This window comes from Enhydra lutris, unplaced genomic scaffold (genome assembly GCF_002288905.1).
Source record: "Enhydra lutris kenyoni isolate GAN:26980312 unplaced genomic scaffold, ASM228890v2 scaffoldscaffold38, whole genome shotgun sequence".
In the NCBI taxonomy this organism is placed as follows: Eukaryota; Metazoa; Chordata; class Mammalia; order Carnivora; family Mustelidae; genus Enhydra; species Enhydra lutris.
In genome coordinates, this window is record NW_019154122.1 from 14692778 (window position 1) to 14702779 (window position 10002).

The 10002-nt window shown below is 49.4% G+C and overlaps 1 protein-coding gene across 3 annotated transcripts in view; it reads right to left on the minus strand.

The window, feature by feature from the left end:
- Positions 1-6865, minus strand: part of LOC111154647 (period circadian clock 3) — a 60141-nt gene extending 53276 nt beyond the window's left edge. For 2 of the 3 annotated variants that reach the window (XM_022514416.1, XM_022514414.1), the window contains exons 1-4: positions 6157-6712; positions 5569-5714; positions 3909-4024; positions 2523-2724 (exon numbers count right to left, since the gene is read on the minus strand). In XM_022514416.1, the coding sequence (XP_022370124.1) occupies positions 2523-2724; positions 3909-4024; positions 5569-5714; positions 6157-6332 (640 nt within the window). In that variant the 5' untranslated portion in view covers positions 6333-6712. Of the gene's footprint in view, positions 1-2522; positions 2725-3908; positions 4025-5568; positions 5715-6156; positions 6713-6816 lie in introns of those variants that run through there. The other variant, XM_022514415.1, reaches the window with a different exon arrangement.
- Positions 6866-10002: the final 3137 nt, after the last annotated feature.

Sequence of the window (10002 nt, forward strand, 5' to 3'; positions counted from 1 at the left end):
GCTGGGACTTCCCTTTGACTTCCTGGCCAAGCAGTCCTGTGAGCCGTGTGGCAGGCCAAGCCGCCTCCTCCCCGGTCCCCCGGTTCCTGCTCCTTCCACCGGTGCCAGGCATGCACCGTGGGCTCCCCTCCATCCCCCACCCCCTGCAGCATGTCACTTACACAGCTAACCCCATCTTGGCGTCTGCTGCTCAGGAGACCCAAACTAACACAGTTACCTTATCCATCAACTGGGGACAGTGATGGGGTCTACCGCTCCTAAGGTTTTTGTGAAGATTAAATTAGTCAATCCATTGAAACATGAAGAAAGGCCCTGGCAAACAGTAACCGTTCTACAGAATGGCAGCAATGAAGAGGAGCCCTTGTGTTGCAGAACATTCCAGATACCTCAAGTGCTCCAACTGCCAGCGTGCTTTCTTCTCTCAGTGACCGTGTGTTAGCGGGCTGGTGGGACACGACGATTTTACAGTGAGAAGCTAAATGGCCTCCTTGGTTCCAGAAGGGACAAAACTCAATTTAAAACTCAGGTCTTCCAATTTCCTTGCTTAAAATTCTTTGCACATGGGAAATACAGCTACTCTACCAGAAGGGAGATTTGCGTGTACTCTGTGTGAGGACAGCAGGCACTGCAGTCTCTAGGAGTTGTGCAGGACCGAGAGCCAGACTATGGGATCTCAAACAGTGGACGCCGAGTCCCTTCTCAGTTCCACACCTCGGCTGTGGGGGCGAATCCTTATTTTCAGACGTGCGCTCTACAGAACAGCGGTCAGATCTTTCCGGGAGGACTGTACGAGCCAAAGTGGAAACATCCTCTGACGCCAGGCCAAAGGCTGACATCTGCTGAGTTCCCAGCTTCCTATGTCCCCTTCATGCTCCAGGAGCTCAGAGGAAGGGCAGAAGGAGGCAGCAGGGGCCCAGCCCAGAAACGGCACAAGAAGAGCCGGAATCACGGAGGTGTGCGAGGCCAAGCCCAGTGCGGGCGGTCGCCAGGAGCACCACCAGCTCTTTAAGGAGAAAGTCAAAATTCAGGTTCCCAAAACAGCAACTTCAGAATATGTTACCTTTTTACGTGTTGGGGAGATATCACGGCAATAACTAACTTGCAAAGATAACATGGCTGAAAGGAGCAGACAGAGACCCCAGAGGGCACTGACGGTGAGGGAAGGTGGGGGGGTGGGACGCCTGGGGCTGTCTCAGCACCTGAACAGCTCCCGGCCCCCAGCGCCGGCGGGATAAATGGCGGCCGAGGGGAGGAAGGATGGATAAAAGCAGACAAACAAAAATGGACAATTAGAGGTTGAAAATACATGCGCAAGAAAGAGGAAGAGAAATGAAATCAACCTTGTCTTAGGGAACAGGAAAGAGTTGGAAAGAAGCAAGTTGGACAGGTGTGCATTTTGAAGCGTCCATGAGCTACACCCAAAAGATGGGGCCAAAGGTCTGCCACGGAGAAAGGAGCGTCTGTTCCCACGGGACACGGCCTGCGCTAGAAAGTCGGAATGCTCATGGGGCCCTAGATTGCAAAATGAGAACGTTCTGGAGGGTGTTTCACGTCCGTGCCAATGTCTAACACTACTGAACCGTATACTTAAAAATGGTTAAGTACTTTTTGGATATATACTTTTGGATATATACTTTTTGGATATATACTTTTTTTGGATATATACTTTTTTTTTTTACTATAATAAACAAATTTAAATTTTAAAAAAACTAAAGAAAAGGGCTTGGAATCAAAAGAAAAAGGTTGATCTGTACTAATGTTACTGATATTCTAATTAATAATATACTAATATTCGCAAAGAATATGAAATAATAAAGGGTGAATTTAAAAAGAAATAACGAATTATTTACAGAATCACACAGGACTGCAAGTCACAAAGCAAACCAGGACTAGGCATTCCCAGTTCAGGGAAATAACTATTTCAGAAGAAAAAGTAATGAGATTCGTGAACTTTTGGGGAGAAGCAAAACTAGAAGGGGAGCTAATCATGAGAAGTTTCTCTCCAAAGCCAAGCAAAGAAATAATGAAGTCAATGTAAGAGGGAAAACGTTTAATTTTATTAACTTAGAGAAAACAGAATCTTTATAACAATGAAACTGCTATATGGGATGCAGGCAGTCAAACCATATTAAAAAAAAAAACATTTATGATATGGAACCTATAAAATTAACTTCACGAAGTCAAAGTGTATTAATTGGAATTTTGTTAGAGGATTTAAAATGCTGTTTCCAACAGTCTGACTTTTTATTTATTCATTTACGTGCCTTTGTTTTTTTTTAAAAATTTTATTTTTAGTAATCCACCCAATGTGGGGCTCGAACTCATGACCTCAAGGTCAAGAGTTGCACATTCCACCAACTGAGCCAGGCAGGAGCCCCACTTTCTCATTTTTTACATAAAGAAATAAGAAAAACCATATAGTTTGCAGGTCCAAAACAATACGTTAATTTTGGTCCTCTCTCTGAAAGAATGAAACTGATCGTGCTGAGGCAAGGTAAACATCTGAGCCTAGGTCCCATTACCTCTTTGGGTCCAGCTGTTCCAGAGGGGGAGGTGAGCGTGGGCAGTGTGTGCACAGAAAACCCTCACATCTTGGGGAGCGAGCAGTTCCACGAAGTGAGACGACTCCAAGAAATCTTTCTTACAATTCAGGATTGAAGCAGCTTGTTCAGAAATGTGCACTAACCTTCCAGACAGAAAGGAAAAAACTGCCACAAAGGTATCCTAGGAAAAACATTTAAAATAAACGCAAATATTGAGACACATGTGAACAATATTCCTTGAAAGGTCAATTTGTTCTAGACTCCTAATGTCATCAACACAGGCACATATCCTGCAAAGGCAGCGCGATTCTCCAACATATGCTTTAATGGTCCTCGAAAAACCCACATTTGATCTTCTGAAGGTCTGATTTCTATACCAGACAATGTACCAGTTCATCCTACATCGACTAAATGTGCATACGGCTTAACCACTTCTGATGCCTCCTCGTTTGCAAACTGACGGGACTGTCTTCTCTTGACCAACGCGTAACTCTAGGCTTCAAGACCACGCTCAAGAGCCACCTCCTTCAAGACACTGTCTTGGACACGCCTCGCTACGTAAGAATCATGTCTCCCATTTGTTCCATGAGACAGCAGTGACATTTACAAATTGACCACTGTTCCTGTCCCCTACCATTGGCACATCCTTCTAAGTTTTATCTTGAAGACCTTAAGGGAGAATGTTTTCTTAAACTTTTCCTTGTTTCTTCCAACTCCGCCACACCCACCAGAGTCCCATAAACACCGCAGTCAGTGAAACAAACACTACTGTGATCTCAGGGAGCGCTCTCGTTCTGACATTACAAGATCTCTACGTCTGAGGTCTAAACATGAAACCAAGCCATGCCCATCCCAACAACGAGGCATGAGGCTGAATGATTCTGCCAACATGGAGAGATTCAAAAAAGATACACATGTCTCTTGCCCAATTTTACAGAAAAATGACAGCATCTCAACTCAGCTGGTTCTATAAAATCCAGCTGTTACAACTTGAAGGAGTAGGTCTTGGAACTAAGAATGATATAAATACAAATTAACAATTCAGAAATTAGAATAAAATGAGAGCGGTTACGCTGCAGTTTCTTTTTTATTTTTTAATTTTTGGTCAAGAGATCGCAGGGGTGCTCAGGAGGCAGGGGCGGCTGGTGAGGGGAGCCCAGCAGACCACCACCCCCGGGCCGCCGCCTGAGTTTACATCTGCGCTCTCGCGAGGGCAGCAGAAACTGAGTACCCTCCTGGGCAGCCTCTGTTTGCCTCGCATCACGGTTACTGAAGCTCCAATGTATTAGGTTTCAAGATCTACGTCTAGATAAAGTGGTTAGAAAAACCACGCAGGCTGATATGGCAAAATGTGCGGATTCTTACTGTATTTTTGGAAGGGTACCCCGAGGCAGCCGTGCCCAGCTCCTCGAGACTGTAGGTGGTCGCAGCTGCTGGAGGTGCTCCACTCTGACTGAGGGTCTGGAAAAACCCACTGTTTGCTAAGAAACACAGGAAAATAAACAGGTAGTCCAGTGACGGCGATAGCTTAAGGAGATCATCCTTACCACCCTTGAAGTCGGCTTGTTTTTTAGGATGAGGACACCTCGGCGTGTCTGCCTCAAAACCACATCATCATCTTTCACCTAAAACACTGATAGTTGTACCAATGTCGAGCCTCTGGAGTTTAGGATTTTCTGATGTTCTGTGTCACAAGAAGCAAGCTCCATATAAGGTATGAAAACCCCAAATTCCAAATACATGCACGTGGCGTGTTTATGGCAGAAATATTACTTTCGTATTCAGGACCTGTGTGTCATATATGACGTCACAGAAGTGCGCTAGCTAAAGAAAATGTGTGCTTTGTTAAATCCCTGAAAAAGAAAGGTCAGAGATAGAAAGGAAAGTTGCTTGCAGCGGTTCGTTTTTAATTTGGCGAATTCCTTGGCGAGGATGCGGAGAAAGGGGAACCTCCTACACTGTCAGTGGGAATGCAAGCTGGTGCAGCCACTCTGGAAAACAGCATGGAGGGTCCTCAAAAAGTTGGAAATAGGGGTATCCTATGACCCAGCAATCGCACTACTGGGTATTTACCCTAAAGATACAAATGTAGTGATCCGAAGGGGCACATGCACCCCAACGTTTATAGCAGCAATGTCCACAATAGCCAAACTATGGAAGGAACCTAGATGTCCATCAATGGATGAATGGATAAAAAAGATGTGGTATATATACACAATGGAATACTATGCAGCCATCAAAAGAAATGCTATGACGTGGACAGAACTAGAGAGTATTACGTTGAGCAAAGTAAGTCAATCAGAGAAAGACAATTATCATATGATCTCCCTGATATGAGGAAGTAGAGATGCAACGTGGGGGGCTTGGGGGGTAGGGAAGGAAAAAACGAAACAAGATGGAATCGGGAGGGAGACAAACCATAAGAGACCCTTAATCTCACAAAACAAACTGAGGGTTGCCGGGGGGCAGGTAGGCAGAGGGTGGTTGGGTGATGGACATTGGGGAGGGTATATGATATGGTGAGTGAAGTGTGTAAACCTGGCAATTCACAGACCTGTACCCCTGAGGCTAATAATACATTACATGTTAATAAAAAAAAATTAATTTGGCAAATTCCTGACATACCATGAATGCGTTGTAACAGTATGTGGATGACATGGAAAGGCAAGCTGTATTTACCACATGTGTTTTTTCCCCAATACCCTGAGAAAACCATGATCCTTTAAAAAGCAAGCTTTAAAATGTGCTAAACTCTACTCTCCTAAAGCAAATCATCAAAACATGGCAGAGTCGCTCAACAACAGTTCCTAAACTATGACACAAAAAAGGTTCTCCTGATGTTCCTAATTTGCCAAACCAAGACATGAATACAATCCATGTGTATTTGCTCATCTCACATCAAGCACCACAAACGCTCAAAACATTTCGGGGATCAGAACCAAATTGACAGCTCTTCCGGCTTGGCCCACGTTTATGAACAAAATGATGTACTCCCAGGACTGTACTTTTTCTCCCACTCATTTACCTTGTACTCTGTGCACGCAGCAAAGGGCATAGTTGAGGGCATCGACAGTGCTTGGCTTACTGTGTCTCCCTGATGGGAAGTATTTTTTCATTTCTTGCACAACCATTACAAGTTCTTCAGAAACTCTGTTTCGATCTTGCTGTTCACTGTAAGACAAAACAAAAAAAGAACCAACCCATCAATTCACACGTTCAATTAAGATTAAAATTCAAAAAAAGAGCAGCCCGCGTTTATCAAACGTGCCAAGCAACTTTCTAAGTGCTTCCCACGGGTCATCTCATTTTGTTCCCAGGTTTATTTTCCCCTTTGGAAGGTGGGGGATCCTGGCCAAAGAAACTGGTAAACATCAAACATCTTCCATTTTTTCCCATCCCTACTGCAGCTCCCCCGCTCAGATAAATCCTTAACCAGTTTCCAAACTTCCGGCACTCTTTGGTACTTCCTCACAGTTTCCCAGAGCTTTTCATTCCATTGTCTGAGGATCCCCCTGAACTTTCTCCTGGGCTTACAAACAAAAAGATAAAGCGATTTAAGCCCCCCTGTTCCTGTACTGCCCTGGAAGAACAACAAACAGATAGGCCGTGTCACCTGTTGCTGCTCTCCACCTGTGGGCTCTGCAGTTGGAACTTCTGGCTCCACTCCTCCTGTCCTCTCCCCAAGGCCTCCGAGGCCCGGGCCTGCGCTCTTTCAAGTTCCAGAGGCTCAGTCCCCCTGGAGTCCAGACATCTACGGCTGGACCTTTCCAGGTCTTCACAGGGGTCCATCTTCTGCTCAGCAGCCCTCGGTCTGTCGCCTGCTTCCTTTTCACCTTGCAGTCAGCGACAGGAATTTATTTCTCATTTTGGACCACGCCATTCCCTTAGCGAAAATGACTGGTCATCAGGAGCCGGCGGATACGGGTCCCTGGTCACCTGGCCGGTTTCCTATGCAGGATCTCCATGCAGTCTCGAATGGCTCGGCTCACGGGGGCAGCCTGGGGGCGCGGGCGGGGGGGACGTGACTGAGGGGTCAGGTGTCCAGTGACACGGGCGATATGCTGCGGACGCCGGGCTGTGACAACCCCGCCCCCCGCCAGACTCCCGCATTCGCCGGCCTGCCCACCCGCAACTCCCCACCCGCGACGTGCGCTCAAAAACTGGACCCGGGAGTGCGGAACTTCCAGCGCCAAGTTCAGGAGCCCCAGGTTCCCCCGGCCCCAGAACGGAGGGCGGACTCGGGGAGATCTCCCCGCCACAGCAGAGTACTGACCAGCTGCCGCCGCCGCCGCCGCTCGCCCCACCCGGCACCGCCGGGCACCTAGCAGTCCCGAGGCCCGCCGCGTGCTGGAGGCCGCCGTCGCCGCGCCCCCCGTGCGCCACGTGACGCGGCCCCGCCCCGAGCCGCGCGATTGGCTGCCGCGGCCGGCTCTGCTCGCCCCTATTGGCTCGAGGGCGGAGCCCGCGCCGGGCGCCCCGCTTACATAACCCGAGGCGAGTGGGCGGGGAGAAGGCCGGGGAGCGAGTTACATAACGCCGGGGGTCGGCGAAGGGCGGTGCTCGGCCAATCCCGGCAGGCCGGGGCGTAGGCGGGGGGCGGAGGGGCCTGGAGGGGGCCGAAGCTCAGGCCGCGCTAGTCGAGTGCTCCGCCCCCTTCGGGAGGGAACGGGACCACCAGGAGGCCGGAGCCAGCGCGGCAGGGATAGGGCGCTCGAGCCGCCAATCACGAGGGGGCGGGACCCGAGCGGGGTTGGCGGGTCCCCACGTGAGGGGCGGGAGATCAGGCAGCGGGGCGCGCTGGTGGCCGGGGTGGACAGGGTGGCCGGGTTGGCCGGGGTAGCGGGGTACGACCCTGGGGCGCGGTCGCGCCAGGCCCGGCCGCGGGAAGAAGCGCTGGACGTCCGAGCGCCTGGTCTGCACCTTCTCCGGCTCCCTTTTTGCATCTTGCTCTCAACCTTGGTGCTTCGCGCCCGCCAGCTCCGGGGGCTCTGAGGTGTCGACCCGGGAGCAGTCCCGGGAAGATCAAAGCCCTGTTTCAGAAACGGAATTTTGACGGCGGACTCTGAACATTTCCCTGGTTCCTGAAGTTACAGGTTGATTTGGCAACTGGGGGAAGACGAGTGTATGTTAAGAGACGCCGTCTCAGAAAAGGAAGGTGTAGCCAAGTCCTTTGTAAAAATATCAAGTCTGAAGGTTTTTTAGATTGTGTGTCGACTCCTCCGAAGTGCAGAGCTCCGCCCCTTTCCAGTGTCGGGTACATGAAAAATGTTCAGTAGTTTTTGGAAAAATGAAAGGAATTGTATAGAAAAGGGGTGAGTGAAGTGTGCCAGTTGTTCATGTCATGTATTGGATAAACCACCTCCTTTTTCCAAACGACGGCAGATGTCCCTCTCCTCTCATTTTGTCGCACTGCGTTCTGTCTGCGTTCGTTCAACAGACACTTACTGAGCGGATGATCTGGGCCGGGATGACTGTGGTCCCCGAGAAAGAGTGGTGGCGAAAGTCCCTGCCATTCAGGAAGTCTACCTTTTATGAAGACGGAAGACACAAGCAAGTGGATAGGCTGGGTGGAATGTGAAACGAAGATGAAATGCAGCTGGGAGAGGGTGGAGGGTGAAGGACGCAACAGACACATTAACCTGGTGATCCGGGAAGCCTCTGGGACTGGGCGAACTGAAACCTGAGTGTGTGTGTGGTGGGGGTGCGGGTGCGGGTGGCCCAAAGGGAGGGGGCAGAAGACACCTGCAGAGGCTCTGGCAGAGCAGGTGTGTTGTTCAGGAACAGAAAGAACATCTACTTTGGGGGCGCCTGAGTGGCTCAGTGGGTTAAGCCTCTGCCTTCGGCTCAGGTCATGATCTCAGGGTCCTGGGATCAAGTCCCACATCGGGCTCTCTGCTCAGCAGGGAGCCTGCTTCCCCTTCTCTCTCTGCCTGCCTCTCTGCCTGCTTGTGATCTCCCTCTCTCTGTCAAATAAATAAAAAAATTAAAAAAAAAAAAGAACATCTACTTTGGAGAATTCTCAGAGGGAGGAGGAATGGTGTGAGGGGCAATCAGGAAGTCAGGAAGGGCCAGATTATAATTAGGGGACGCGATTTGGGTTTTCTTCTAAAGGTAGTGGAAAGAGGATTTGAAGCAAGAGAGCGATCTGTATTGGCCAGACTTCTACACAGGGAGTGGTTAGCAGGTGGCTGTTAGTTACAAGAAGAGGGCTGAGGACCGGTTGGACTAGGGTGGTGCCAGGAAGGACGGCGAGAGGAGACTAGACGTGGGAGTCATCTGGGGCACAGAACCTTGCAGATGAGTTAAGTGTGTGTGTGTGTGAGAGAGAGAGAGAGAGAGAGAGAGAGAGAGTGATCAAGGGACTCCTGGGTCTTTGGTGTAAGCCGAGCTGCGTGTCATGGGTCATCAGCATAGACGGACAGGTGTGGGGAGAGTAAGTTTTGATGAGGGGAGAATGGAGACTTGTTTCCCACACGTTATGTTTGAGCACGCAGGTGGGACTGTCAGGTGGGTGACTGGATGTCCCAGCCCGGGATGCAGGGGAGAGGCCAGGGATGGCGAGATGGCTGACGTTTGGAAGAGACCAGAGTCCCTACAGCGTTTACAGTCACAGGTGAAATTCTCAACAGGAAAATGCAGATAGAGGAAGGCCAAAGGCCAAGACTTGGGGAGGGGAAAGGCATGGAGATTTAGAGGCCAAGCAGAGAGCCAGCTGAAGAATAAGGAGCCATAGAGGGGGTTGAAAGAAAAGCAGAAGAACTTTGGGTCATGGGAGCTAGATAAATATTTCAAGGAGAGAGCTATTCACCGTATCAAATGCTGGTGATGCACAGAGTATGACAAGGGCAGAGAAAATTTCTGCGGTGCTTCACCGAGACGGTGACCTTGGTTAAGGATGTCCCAGTGGTGTTGGCTGAAGAAAAGTGCAATGGGGGGCAGTAACCACGGCAAGCTATGGGGAGGGGTCTTGCTGTGTGGGGCTGCAGACAAGTGTTTGTTTGCCCAAGGAAGGGACATAGGGACCACATTAGGGTCTGATGGGGTGACCGATAAGGAGGGAGAAGGGATGAAGCTGGAGGAGGAGCCGCAGACAAAGGGAATTGCTGGAGGGAAGGCTTCCACTAGGCTGGGATCCAGAACCTGGGCTAAAGACAGGCACTTGTGTTAACAGGGGATTGCCCATGGTCCTGACAGTATAAAGACAAGTAGAAGATTTTGAAATGCACTTAGCTTGCTACTTAGAGGATGAAGGGAAAAAAATCAATTGTTTTCTAATAATTATGCCATAATTGACTTATTTAGTAAATTGTGGTTTCATAGATTGAATTTTCTGCTAGTGTAAAAAGCAGCTCAGTTATATAAGGATGCTATTTTTTTCTTAAGATTTTAAGTAATCTCTATACCCAATGTAGGGCTCAAACTCACCACCCTGAGATCAAGAGTCTCACGCTCCACCGAC